Source organism: Lissotriton helveticus, chromosome 10 (assembly GCF_964261635.1).
Source record: "Lissotriton helveticus chromosome 10, aLisHel1.1, whole genome shotgun sequence".
In the NCBI taxonomy this organism is placed as follows: domain Eukaryota; kingdom Metazoa; phylum Chordata; class Amphibia; order Caudata; family Salamandridae; genus Lissotriton; species Lissotriton helveticus.
Window position 1 is genome coordinate 251,373,729 of NC_136071.1, and position 14,976 is coordinate 251,388,704.

General features: G+C 44.6%; 1 protein-coding gene across 1 annotated transcript in view; it reads left to right on the top strand.

Annotated features, from left to right (window-relative positions):
* Nucleotides 1-14,976, top strand: part of SMG1 (SMG1 nonsense mediated mRNA decay associated PI3K related kinase) — a 1,634,890-nt gene that overhangs the window by 102,372 nt on the left and 1,517,542 nt on the right. The window contains exon 2 of the mRNA XM_078665250.1: nucleotides 10,989-11,152. Within this exon, the coding sequence (XP_078521376.1) occupies nucleotides 10,989-11,152 (164 nt within the window). The remainder of the gene's footprint in view (nucleotides 1-10,988; nucleotides 11,153-14,976) is intronic.

The following is a 14,976-nucleotide window of genomic DNA, read 5'->3' on the forward strand; positions in this document are numbered from 1 at the left end:
CGAGAGAATGAAAGACCTGCTGTGAGAGAGTACCACAGTATGTGTTACGTCATGTAGAAAAAGATGAGAAATAGCCGAGAGACAGAATGAGAGACAGGTGTGAGTAAAGTGATAGAGACAGCTGGCGATCGACAACCGTGAGGCAGAAAGGGGCATTTGAGACTTTTTAGAAAAGTACAGCATAGCGATGGAGGGGTAAAACAAGTAATAAAGAGGCAGCGGAGAGAGTGTGGAGAGGAAGGTGAAAGACAGTCTGTTAAAAGAGAAAGGAGCGGCAGATGGCAGGGAATACAGTTGCGAGGTGATAGAAACAATGAGAGGGACAACTCGTAGAGAAGGAAACACAGGCGTTCGAGAGATGCAGAGACAAGTTAGACTGAACTGTGTTCAGAGAGTGGGGAGGTGGGCAGGTGAAAAAGTGAGAGCTGAAAGGTGAGACAGTTGAGAGAGGGGATAAAGTGCCAGCTGAATGGGAGAGAGCGTGATTATGCAGTTTAGAGAGAGAGAGACGCAGATAGACAGGTTAGAAAAAGCACTCGAGTGGTGCGCGCATGCCACAGCGAGACGTCTGTTTTGAATTATCGCGCACGCGTCTGGGTACGATAATTCAAAACAGATTGTGTCTGTGCAGGTAACCGCAAGCAATAGGCTGTGGGCGGAGCAAAGGCAGGACATGCACCCGCCTTTGCCCAATTGCCTGCTGTCTTTCTTAGAAAGACACACGCAAAGGCCAATAGCCTCTGACCAAAAACAAACCACACGCACGAGCTTGTGGTCAGATTTTGAAGCCCTCTTACAAAAAGTCTCGCAGAACATCGCATGCGCGCTGGCTCAGGCGAGACCTAAAAGTTTAGTGAGGGCTGCTCCAATATGGGTAAAAGAAATAAAGATGAACCGTCCTTGGCTGGCATCTTGGCCGACGTTAAAGCTATGGAAAAAAAAGCAGGAGGGAGGAGGAGAAGGCAGCTGCAACTCAGAGAGTAATCCAGCATGGGTGCGAGCAAGTTCCTTAAGAAGCAATACGCAACAATAAAGAAAGAGTGCTTGTAAAGTAATATATAACATGCCGAGTAACAGCACCGCTAAGAGTCAGTCCTCATGGGAGGTTGCAAAGGTAGTCAAGGGGGGACTACCGAGCATATTACCCATAGAAAAGCAGCCGTTTACGAAGGAGAGTAAAAGGAGCCAATTAGAAAGATGGGTAGTGCTTAACACCCGTAAGCACTGGCTGTCTCAATGCGAGCAGAGAGCACAGCTTTGAGATGGAAGGGAGTGGGATGCACCGAAATTGTTGTGGTGGATGGCAGGGGCCAGGTACCTATTCTCCAGCTTTGGGGGTGTTTGTGTGCAGAGGGTCGTGTGGGTGGGTAGCTGGAACACTGGTATATTCTTTTAATCTTTGGTGATGGACAAGATTTTTTTTCATAGGGGGGAGGGATGATAAAAGGCCAGGCATTATCTTTAATTGTGATGCGAATAACGGGAATGTGGAGGAGGTGGTGAGGCAATAGTGTTGGTCATCTTTATTTTAACCTTTTTTTAATACATCTTATAAGGTTCCACTATTACTCCTCCCTCTACATACATGTTGGAAGCAGTGGCAGACAAATTGTGGGTGCCATATATAACATAAAATTATGGATGCGTAAACTGTGAATAATAGTGATGTTTTCTTCGCTCTTGTTGTCTGTTTGGTGTCAGTAAGGGCCCCTCTGGGAAAAACATCTTCCCTATTCAGTTACCCATAATTCTATATATTGTCTGAGTGACCGTGATTTGCTAATTTATCGTTTGTAAATCAACATTTCTCCTGCAATTAGTGTATGAGCATTCCTAACCCCAGGCCCCCTGAAATCTTCAGTGCATCCATAATCTCCAGGACCGCATTTTGAGGGCCTGGTGCGATTTTAAAATATGATCCTCCCAAGCATAGTATATGGTGGCACCCAGAACTGGCTAACAGTAGGGCATGTCCCAATTGTATGAAATTGTTCCTACCTCGGTTTTACACATGAGCAATGGGTCATAATTTTGGTTTGTTTGCTAAAACGTTTTCCGATTATAGGCTCTGTGGAAGTATTTGAATTGTTGCATGCGTAATGAGTTGGCTAAAGAGTATGCAGCCATTTTGTCTTCTGCCCATCTTTCTTCCTCCAACTCTCCCAAATCCGCTTCCCATTTGACTAGAAAATCTGTTAATGGGGGGACATTGCCAAACGGAAACGGGGGGACATTGCCAAACGGAAACCGGCCCTAGGAGGGGGCGCTGCGCTGCACAGTACGCCGTACTGACCTCCACTGACCTGTAAACTCCTCACAGCGCCGCTGGGTTCCTGACGTTGTGGCCGCCCCTGCCGCCGAGCAGTACAAACACACGGCCACAGAGCGGGGTGGACCACAACTCCCAGCCTGCCCAGCACCAACACCGCCCACTTCCTGTACACAGCGCCAGGAGGCGCACAAAAGGAAACAGCTACCTCCGCGTCGCGGACGCGTGCGGACGGCGCCGGGCGGAGCCCGGGCAGAGGGCGGGCCGTCTGTGGCCGTCAGTGGTCAGCTGTGGTCGGGCGGGCCACCCCTCTAACATCGACACCGTGACTGTGGTGAGTTCAGTTCATTCATCATGGAGTCGGCAGATAGAGTTGCTACACAGGATGATTTTCCCTCCCCCCCTCCTACATTTGAGTCTCTACTGGAAAACGCACTTAACTTGGTCTCAAACGAAATAGCCGATACGGAAAGAAGAATGTCCCTGAGCTATACCAACAATACAACACAGCCAATATCATTGACAACTAGCCCAATAATTCCATTATCACCAGTTGTTGTAATTACAAAACCGGTATTGGTACTCACTTCCCCTGTACCCCTGCTACTAGAGGCTGCCCCCACTATTACAATTGCCTCCCAGGATGAAGTTAATACTACTACTGGAACCATGGAAGTTAACAAAAAACAGGGTGGGGAAAAACGCAAAAGAGGTACTGTCAAGCCAGGTCCTAATAAAAGAAAACTACTAATTAATAAGAGTCAGCCCACGCCACAGAGTATGTGGAATAAACAAAAATCTTCTGAGGCACTAATTATTCACACTGATGATATAGACCTAGTGGATACGGACGATACTTCCACCGCAACCACAAGTAACTCAAGTGGGAACTCTAATACGATATGGACACAAACCACATTAATGGGAGATAATTTTAGTTTATCTAAACAAAATGGAAATCTAATTGAAACTATAGTTGAAACTACAGTTTAATAACGTTTTTAAAAGACTTGACAGATTAGAAAACCTGGTTAAAAATGAAGAAGGGAAAAGGAAGGGGACTATTACCCTGGATCAAATCAGAGCTGATCGCTTGCTAAAAGAACTTGAATCTGTAAGTAACACTTTGTCACAGGGAAAGCAGGAAGTTTCCACTTTATTGGGTGAAGGCCCCAGCAATTCTGGATTATTACAACCATCTATTGTACCACCTACAATTCAACCCCGTCTTGGCAATGGCGGGAATAACTTTGTGAAACCCAATCCACCTTCCAAAACTGTACCCACGCCCGCACCTCGAAAAACAGCCCCCCCTGTTACCACTAACGCAAACACCATCAACCACAACAACGGTCATACCCAACTAACAACAGCAGCAAGGTCAACCTCAGATAACATCAAAAGCTCTGGGCAATCTGGGAAAGGTAGGCCATGTAAACATCAAGGGCCTGCCCTACATCTGCCACCGGATGCTTGCCCTTTTGTCCTGGTCCTTGCGGGTGTACCGCCGCTGAGGGAGGAACAGGGAGAATCGTGGGTTCAATTGCGAAATAAATGTATAGACTGGCTAACCAAGCACAAAGGTGTTGGCCATGATATTTCAAGAGAGATTCTATCGGCTCGCAGGGTGTCTTGGGTTGGGCCCCTATTTAAAGACAAGGAAGGTGACTGCATAGTTCTTAATTTTAAAAATCCTGGTACCGTCAGATATCTACTCAACAGAAATAATAACTGCTCTGCTATTTCCACTGTTGTTACCATGTTACCTTTGAGTTATTTTTACAGACCACCCCCAATGCAATTTCGGTCACCTTTAATGCAATTTCAGCCACCTGCATTGCAATGTCAGCCACCTCCTATGCAATTTCAGCCAGCTCCTTTTCCACTCAATATGTATAACAGATTTGCACCTTTTTCGGATTTGGACATGCAAGACTGACCATCAGTGATCAACCCAGTTGAACTACCTTTGGTATCCAAAACTGAACTTCAGGAAGTTTTACAACTCCCACGGCAGACTGTAGACAGTCAAAGATCGCCAAACCAAAGAAGGACTGTCCATGATTCCGAACTATCCTTTGTAAGCTGGAACATAGCGGGTCTGAACTCTAAGCTGAAAATTAAAGAATGGTCAGATTGGGTTATTGCAAACTGTGACATATTGATGTTACAAGAGACTTGGTGTATAACTATGCCTACAATGGAGGGTTTCAGTTGCTATAATTTAATGGCATCCCCTTCATCCATGGGTCGCCCCAGCGGGGGCCTATCTATCTGGACCAAAATAAAAACGGGGGTTCAAACTAAATTGATCCCTACACAGGGTAAATGTTTTATGGCTATAAAATATACCAACAGGATGAAACTATGTATAATTAATTTTTATAATAATGATTTTGTTACCCACCCTAACAATAATTTTTTGTTATTATTTAATTTTATTGATGAAATTATGGAGGGTCAGAAGCACGGGTCTTTCGATGGTATCTGCATTGGAGGAGATTTTAATGCCCATATGTACCGCAAAAGCCCACCATGTAGAAATGGAGAGGAGTTGAAAGATCATTTAGCCTCCCATGACCTATTGAATGCTATGGCAATTGCAGGAACAAGTGCAAGCAACATATCGACACCTACATATATTGGCCAAGGTTGTGCTTCCACAATAGACTACATGTTTATCTCTCCATCATTAAGTGACATAATTTTAAAAGCAGAAGTCATCTGTTCCGCATACAGTGATCATTACCCACTTAGAATATACCTAAAAAATCTGCAGTTCACGAAGGATGCACCGAGAGTAGAGATTGGGGCACAAAATCTGGCATTATCTACTGATAGATTAAGATTGATATGGAAAGGGGTGGACAACAAACACATTTTAGCCAGAGTCATTAATAAACACCCAACGCCAGTCGAGATTTGTCTGTCGCACAACAGCCCAGGCCATGATGTGGTTGTTGCTTTTAGTAATCTCTGCGGGGCTATCAAAAGAGAATCTTCTAAACCAGCCAGGCCAAATAAAGATCATGGCCCTCGCTGGTTTGATTCCTCGTGCTCTAAGGCCAATAGGGACCTGAGGGCGGCCCTAAAAACCAACCCAAGGGATGCCCTACTTGTGAGAGATTTAAGATCTAAATATAAAACCACGTTACGCACCCGATCTGAGGCCCTAGTGATTGATCATTGGGAATCTCTTACCCGTACTGCTACACTAAAAGATACGACGAGCTTTTGGAGAGAGGTTAAGTCTCTCAGATCTTTTGGTTCTAACATCAAACCAATTAATTGTAATATAACTGGTGAGGCGTGGGTGGAGCACTTCTCTAAAATGTATGCTACATCTGGCTGTTTATCAGATATTGTCCCCCTACCTAATACTGCCGGATCACTGAACATCTTATTATCCGAGGTTGAAGATGCTATAGTTGAGAGTGCCAGCAACAAAGCCCCGGGCCCGGATGGCCTTTCGATTGATCAGATCAAATCCGAAATTAATTTCTGGGCCCCTTTGTTATGTAATCTATTTAATAATTTGTCAGACAGCTCAATTCCTGAATCATGGTCGAATAGCGTTATCGTACCGATATTCAAAAAAGGTGATAGGATGGACCCGGCCTGTTACCGCCCAATTTCGCTGATTGATAATACGCTAAAGGTCCTTGGAAGGGTAATTTTTAGAAGGATTAGGAACTGGGCTGAGGATAATAATGTTTTACATTGCAGTCAACTAGGCTTTAGAAGTCATGTGGGCACCACTGAACAATGTCTTAATTTGAATTTGATCATGGCCAAGTATATTACTGTAAAAAAAGTCCCCGCTTTATCTGGGATTTATGGATTTGAGTTCTGCATTTGATTTTGTTAACCGTTCTAGTTTGTGGTCACTTTTGCTTAATTATGGTTTGGATGATTCCCTGGCATATTTTCTTTCTTATTTACATAGGGATCTAAAGGCCAGAGTACGTATTAATAATGAGGTCGAGGTCTCTGATGATATTTTTATTAGCAGAGGAGTTAGACAGGGCTGCGTACTCGCCCCACTGCTTTTTATTTTATACATTAACGGGTTGAGCAACACTCTGAGCAAGATCACTAAGGATGTACCAATTATAAATGGTTCCCCCATTACTGCCCTGCTTTATGCGGATGACGCAGTATTAATGGGGCGTACACCTAATGCCCTTCGTATTTTAATCACTGGGTTTGTTGCTTTTATGTCTGATTTGGGTTTGAACACTAATTTTAAAAATTCATTTATTATGAACTGTGGACCTAAAAAATATAATATTACCTCAATTAAATCAGGTGATAACACTTTAAGATGCACTAGCACTTTCCCTTATCTGGGATTGGTATTCTCTAACACAGGCTCATGGCAGCCACATGTAGCCTTTGCGAGAAATAAAATTGGCAAGTCAATTAACTCAATTTTATCTCTCCGGCAACCTAAACAGGCAGATGTCACCACCCCTCTCCTAAACATTTATCGTACTCAATGTCAACCAACGGGGACTTATTGAGCAGAAGTGTGGGGTTATTGTAATAGCACGCCTGTCCAGTTAGAGGAAAATAGATTTTGTAGGAGGGTACTGGGAGGAGTTCCTTGTGCCTCTACATTTATCTGTCACAATGAGCTTAAGTTGCCATATATCGAGGATTTTATTAGATCCAGACCCGCCCTTTTTTGGATAAAAATATGGTTAAACCCAGCGGCATCTTTAACACGCAGCATAATATCTGACTGCTTACTATGTGAAAGATCCCATCATATACCTTGGTTAAATGCCGTTGAGAATAGCCTGTTGAGCGTGGGTCAGGGCTTTTTGTTTAGCTCCCCTAACACCATTATTCATGCCCACAAGAACATTGTCAAACGGGCATTGTTGGACTTATATAAGGAGGAACGGTTGGGATCTGAATTTGCTAAATCTACGGTTATTAAATATTTGCCCTATGCTGAATCCGGCAATGTCAATTCAAACGAGCCCTGTAGATACCTGTCAATTTCGATAGGAAGATGGAACCGGAGCCTTTTGTTCCGATTCGGGGATAGAAGCATTGTCAATCTATTAAGCTTTCCCCTCGGCTTTAATAAAAATTTAGAACAGCTGGATTGTCCATGCTCTGAAGGTGGGAAACAAAGTTTGTTACATTATTTTTTCTTTTGTGGTTATTATAAAATGTATACCCGCCAATATTTAATGCCGTTCCTTCGCAAATATGAGCAAAGGGATTTTACCCTGGCAATGAGAACTCTACAAATGCTGTCAACAGATGAGGTGATATGCACTGTAAGTTGCTTTTTAAAAGCCTGTGAGATCAAGGGCAAGCATGGAACTCGCCTGACGGACTACAGTATTTTGTTATTAAATGCATATTGCACTTTATTGTTATGACATATTTTGCACATAGACCCTCCCTTATGCTTGGCTAGGATGTAAACGACTATCTCAGGGAGAATATAAACTGAAAACTGTAATTTAAACATTAAGCACATTAGGACTTTTCTTGTTCATGTATTATGCACTTTATGCCATATATGCTGCTCTAAAATTTTATTGGGAAGTTTTGTTTTTCTCTAACATCTTTAAATAATATATGTTTTTATGCACTTTTTAAATATGTTTTAAACTGTATGTACTTTTATGGAAGCTCCGAATAAAGATCATTTGACTTTGACTTGACTGTTAATGGATCTAGTTGTATTCTGTACATTCTGGATAGTCTCTTTTCACTCAATTGTTCCATTGTCACCTTGGGTTAAACTCCAAAATGTGTGGGATCAGTTACATGCATTTTGAAAGCATGCCTTACCTGTAGTTATATGAAAAAGTGGGCTCTGTATTCTTTCTTAAGTTGTTTATTAGATTTAAAGTGGTTATATTCCAGTCATGAGTTACAGATTAGCTCATGTCCTGAAGCCGTAAAGTCGTTTTACCTGGCCTAGCCCTTTACCATGCCACAGTGGAGTTTGACAGGTAGGCTTTTCCCCCCCATCCTGTCCACCTGTATGTAGTCAACATTGTATTGGGATTTTGGTGGCCTGGCAGTGTGTGGTTCAGGCATTCCGTAGAACAAGTGCAACAATCCTGAGCCTTCCGATAAGTTAACGTCTTCACTATTTATGGCGTCAGTCCTATCTCCAAATGGCTAGTCATTAATTGGAATTATTTGGGTTACTTAATATATTATTGTAATGTTTGCTATCTTCAGTCCACTGTCTTGGGGCAGTTGTCGTGCACTTGTGGATGGAGAATTTTGGTGAGCTCTCACATTGATAGCTAACTCGCAAGAGTTTTTGGTGATTACCCGGATCAGCAGACACAGTGGCAAGATAGTTAAGAGCTCTTTTTTTAAAAACATACTGTATTAAGTACTACATCATAAGTCATGCGTCCTAGCAAGGACTTTGTGAGTTATATTTTTTTGTTTTACACTCGAGCACAAATAACGTTTTAGTACAGTCCAACCAACAAGGTTCCGATGCCAATATAACTCAATGTAGACAATACCAGTATAATACAGGTAATGTATGTTGATCGATAAGCCGCAATAACTCTAGATATAAGTACAATTCACGAGTTTGAAAACCATTTCAGTAACAAGATAGTTAAGAGCTCTTAAGCTTTTTTTATATATAATGTTCTCCAACTTGTCTCCTAAACGTTTTTCCATCTTATAATTATGAAATGTGCGATTTCCCTTTATCGATAAATACTCTTGTTTGGAGCGCAACTTTATTTTTTGGTTTGAACTTCCCCAGATTGTTTGCTTTGACAATTATTATGCTGATTTGTATTGGGCACTAATCACCTGGGAGGGTATCCAGGCACTTGTGCAAGATGTGTATGTGTTTGGTCCCAAGGTGCTTATATGAAGAGCCAAGTCTTCAGCTTCTTGCGGAACTCGGTGAGGAGGAGGCTTTGATGTGTAGAGGCAGGTCATTCCACGTATTGGGTGTGATGTAGGAGAATGAGCGACCTACAGTTTTGCTTTTGCGTATGCGGGGTGTGAATGCGAGTGAGAGTGCGGCAGAGCATAAGTGTCAGGCGGGCGGATTAAAGTGTATGCTGCTGTTCAGGTATACTGGTCATGTGTTGTGTAGGGCTTTGTATGTGTGTGTGAAGAGTTTGAATTGGCTGCCCTTGTGAATGGGGAGCCAGTTAAGCTTCCTGAAGTGCAGTGTGTGTGGTGCGGCATGGGAGGTCGAGTAGAAGTCATGTAGCTGCGTTCTGGATGGTCTGGATCTGTGTAAGAGTTGTTTAACGAGACTGGTGTAGAGTTTTGCTTTAGTCCAGCCTGCTGGTGATGAGTGTTTTGTGTGACGGTCTGTCTGATGTTCTGAGGCAACAATTTGAAGACTTTTCGCAGCAGCGTATGATGTGGAAGCAGGATGTGCAAACTGTATTGACCTCAGCTGTCATGTGTAGCTTGCCATCTAGAATGATCCCTAGATTTCTTGCGTGGTCTTTATGTGTTGGTATTTGTTCCGACAGCCACCAGGGGGGATCCCTTGGGGATGTCTTGTTGTCGAATACCAGTACTTCATCTTGTCGGAGTTGAGCTTCAGGCAGTTGGTTCGTAATTAATCGGAGTTTGCAGAACCCTGTGGGAACCTGTAATTATTATGCAATCTTATTGAACAGTTTGACTTTCTAACATCACCCAGACTTTAATAGACCGCCATTGGCAAGTCAAGCTGTTCAGTGTGGCATATTCAAATTACAGATCATTAAATTGGCCAGAGTCCCATGGTTAGGCCATGAGTCGTGTTGGCTGCCTGAGGCTGGAGACTGGCCCTCACTACAAAAAGGTTACCTTCAGTCTTGGAAGATTGTGTAGTGGATGATAGAGGTGAGCCCACTACTGTGATGAATCAAAAAGAGAGTCTCGCATATCCATCAGATATTAATCGGCCTTCGTCTGAATGCCCCACTTGAAGGTGTGCGGCCCCCTTAAGGCCCAGCAGTACAGGGGCCCGTGTCACGCCCCTGTAACTGAAGGAGTAGGTTTGGAACGTGCTTGGGGTTCTGGAGCAGAACCAAGAGCAGGGCCGACATTGTGACAGAACACGAAGGCACAGCAAGAGGCTGGAGTGGAGCTCTGCTGGAAGACACCCGACTAGCTCTCGTAGGACCTAGAGTCAGTGTTCAGATGTTTTCCCCCCTCTTCCTCGCTTTGAGAGGCAAAGGGGTGCCAATTGAAAAGATCTGCTAAAAAAATGATCGACTCAAGTAAGGTGATAGCTACTACTCGACTTTTAGATTTCGAGTTACACGCTGGCTTTCACGTAGATTGTATTGCGTGAACGATTTTCCATGGCCTTACTTAAACAATTTTATGTACAGGAAGTATGTTTTGTAGGCGCCTTGAATAAGAATACCTAAAAGGCCTCATGCCTTTGTCTCGAAGGTTTGTCGAAGCAGCAGTCTCACCAAAAACTGGTTTCTCTACTTTGGTCACACTTACAAAATCTCACTTTAATTGAACCTGTGAGTTTACGCTATAAATACCTTCCTTTCTTTACGTTTTCAAGAAACTATCCGAAGTCAGCCGCCTCCCTTGTATAATTTCCTTTTAGTTTTTGTATGAAAACTGAATTTTTGATTTGGGGCATTCGACCGTGCAGCAATGTTTATTTAACTTTGTGGCTCCAACCCAGCTGTGACTTAATTGGTAAAAGTATTACAGCCTACTCTATTTCTGTTTTTTGTAGATCTGACAGCGGATCAGCCGACCAAGACAATATAAAGTATTTTACGTCCAGAGACCGGGGCAGTTCTGCCTCCTATTCCTACCATTCTTCAAGTTCATCTGCGGGTTCGCGCCACAGGCACGATGACCTCCGAGCCCACAGTGAAGTGCAGCATGAAGACGAAGGTACTGATCTTGCAGCAAGCCCTGAGATGGATTGCAAGGCATAATAGAAATTCCTTTGAAACACTAGGTCGTAAAATGACTCCCGACACTAAATGAAATCTACTAGTAAACGTCTGCCTTGTTTTTTTATTATTTATTTTTGTGCCTGCCTCAAATTCCATTTTCTCCACAGGTCCCGTTTAAATTGCTTCAAAGGGGATATTCGAAACCTTCAGGCACTGATGACTTACTGTGTTCCCAGCGTGCCTGCTACCTGTAGTAAGGTTGTCCCAACCGTGACAATTTCTCTTGCTGTGGTGTATGCAGCCTGCACTTGCAAAGTTTCTTCCCGTCTATAAATAACTGTCTTGGTGCACTCTGGAACTTGTAATCTGGGCAGTATCCCTTCTACTAATTTGCACCTGTCCCGTTCTGCTTCACCCTTCCCCTTGCGTCTACGGTCACACAAGCGCACTCCTAAATTGATTTGCTTAGTTAGCGTTTCTTTACAGTTATACTCTCCACCATTCATTGCAGCCCATGCGTGCTGACCACAACTGATACTTCAGCCAGTTCTTCTGCTCTGACCCAGTACATGCAGGCGGATAGCGATTTTCGCTTGCAAGCTGCCCTTGTTAGAAAACATATTATAAAGCGGCTTCAGTGACCATGGGTAATGCCAGTTGCAGTCCTCCACATCTGTTGGTGATGCAGCTGTTGGTGACCTACGAAGGTGGCGATGCGGGCCCACCCAAACCAACTCCTAAAATGGGTGTAGAGCCATTTCCAAACAAATCATAATGCTAGATTTTTAGGCGAGATTGTTACATGTACCCAACAGGCGATTAGAGATGTCACTTAGTGCCTGTGCACCAGAATTCCAGATTTTTACCTCCGGTCACACAGGTGCCATTTTTAAGAGGTCTATGAACATGCTTTGGTTGCTGGAAATTTCAGCAGAAGCTCTGCGGTTCAAGTTCATTCCGACACAAGTCATGGCATGCAGGAAATTGCACATTCACATGTCCTCTAGGTAGTGGGGGTTCTACTCTGGGATAGCATTTGCTGAAGATGACCCATGGGCCTACTAAGGTGAATACTAAATGGTACAGAAGCAGCAGGGAGAAGGTAAAAACAAAGCACCTGGCGACCTCTTTGTTTGATGATCTTGCTTCTTAGCACAGCTCCTTCCCTCTTTGGACTACTGGATGCTGCTCTTATTTTGGGGTCACCTTCAGTACCTGCTTCGGCTCATTGATAGACCCTTTATTCAAACCCCTCTCGGGTGTAGTCCAAGCAAAATTGTAGCAGGACTCGAGATTTCCAAAGAAGGAAACTGATGCCCAAAAGCACCATCCCTCCAGTTTGCAGCTGTGGTCTGCCTCGCACTGATGAATGGGAAGTGCCTCAAACACTGTTCTGGGGGAGGGGCCATCACATATTTGTACTCTGTTTCTAGGCTAGAGATGTATATTTTCCAGCCTGACTTTTGATGGGTTGTCTGGTTTCAGGGGATAATTTCTTTTTACACCTAGCTCCTTGGTTAAATGTCACTGTGCTGTAAATGCTGCAGGTAGGTGGGTGGAGCCGGGTGTTGCCTGAGTGGGTCTTGCAAGGTAAATAGTCCTAAAGGGGTTGTACTTCCCTCACTTCTTTTTTTTTTTTATTTTTTTATTTTTTTTAAACCTTTATTGAAGCATTCAAAAGTATTACAAGCACAGGCCTACAACCACAGGGGCCGGCCGTAAACTCAGCAAATCAAATAAGTAAATTCCTATCAGTCAACAGCCCTGGCACCAGCTGTGATGCAAGTTACAGCGTATGGTAGAATGCGATATCAATAAACAGGATAATACAGAGGTTTCTTTTTTTCTTTTTTGAAGAAGCAGTTGTGGCATTAATATAAGAGGCGTCACACCATATAAGAAGGAGCAAGTAGAGAATGGGGGATGTACCTTGCACTGCAGTCAATAGAAAATAACGAATAATATAGCTGTAGTAGCGCAACGCCTAGCAGAGGCAGACAAGGAGTAAAGGATAATCTATTAGCGAACGAGCTAGTGCGAGTACCATCCAGAAAACCCACTCTTAGAAGACAGTAAAGTAAAAGCTAGTATGGACGCACTATAGAGTAAGAAGTAACTGAAGGATAAACAGCCAACCACCCTGAAAAGAAAGAAAGGAAAAGAAAGGGACCATAGAACAAAACAAACTAAAATAACAAAACCCCCCCGTATCCCCCCACCCTGCACCCCTGTAATGGCTACGGCCTACCCCACTAACAGTATGCCTGTCACCCCGGAACTCGCCCTAAAGGAAGAAAAAGAAAAGCGGAGGAGGAGAACAAAAAGCACACTCCCGGGCTCCCATACCCCTTGCCATCAGCGACCTCCCCAAGACGTATTATCCACTGTTTGAAGCAACGTATTAAACCCCAGCCTGGGGAGGACATCAACAAAACCACCCGACTCCCGTTACACTATAAGGTACAATCCCGGCACATAACACGTAAATTAGCAAACCCTAGAAGTCAAAGTCAACCCTGGCCAGTACGGTTCTTTATGAGAGCCCTTGTCGCCCAGGTCACAGGCACCATGAGGGAATTGAAGCGTTCATAAAAGTTCAAGTCAATGAAATCGGATCGAAGACAGGATATAAGTTTGCGACAACCACAAAACCGGCAAGGAAGAGTGAAGAAGAATGGCAAACCTCTCCGGTAGTCACTGAAGAACTGTTTGTGGCGATCAAGACCTTTAGCAACGATGTTCCGCCGAGCAGGGTCCGAGCAGGGAAAGCTGACGATGATCATAGGTGCGCCATCTATGAAGCCAGAGCCATCAAAATGGGCTGAATCAGGCTTCCGCACGGGGACCTCAAAATGGTAGGCAGAGTACTCCACGGGAACCACAGTTTGCTGATAGCATGTCGGTGTGTGGTCGTCCGGTCTCAGACAGTCGTTGCCCAGCATTACAGACCACTGATGGTACATGACGGTGATTTGAGAGTGGAGCGCCCCAATGGCGGCCATTACGGACCTCAACGTTGGTGTGTTGTCCCTCCCCTCCATCACCTCCCGCGAAGTGACGAAGCAGGACTCGAACCCCGGAGAGGAACAACTCCGAGGCACCAGGCACATACGGAGCCGATGACAACAGTGGGCGCTCTCAAAACTGGCAATATCGACACCTTCGCTGCTCGCGGGGCCCAAGCCCGTCAACCCCGGCCCCCCCAGCAGGGTCTCCGGGCATCGGACCCCCGACTGCGGCTACCCATGTGCACTTGCATCACTGCACCGTGCCCTTAGCGTAAGCCGGTTACTGAGTAGCCAATCGTAAATGCAAGTATGATCCGAGTTCGGAAGACCGGACGCAACCCTGGTCTCACAGCCGATGTTGATCAACTCTAACCCGGATGGGCTAGAAATCGAGGCCCCGGCTTCAGCCCTGAAGTAGGCCGAGAAGAAAACACGACATATATTCGTCACCCGGTAAGTTGGAAATTCCGGGATTGCACCGCAGGACTCAGGAGCACCTCATGTGCACGGGAGTCCGGCGTGAGGAAAGGATAGAAAGCAGGATATCCGAGCTGCCGGCAGAGGTCGGCGGAGCCGGGAGCTTATGCGGCCATCTTGCTTCGCAGCGTAGCTCCTCTCCCTCACTTCTTTGATACATAACCCCATCTGTGCACACTTCTACAAAAAAATGGAGTTGGTAAAAGGGCAGAGTCCGGCATTGCATTTCAGAGTGGCTATTTTCTCTCTCGTTCTTTGTATTGGAGCATATTGCACTCCCTGGTCTTCACTAATGTTCTAGGGTTTGCCTCCAGTCTTCATCCTATCTGGCAAG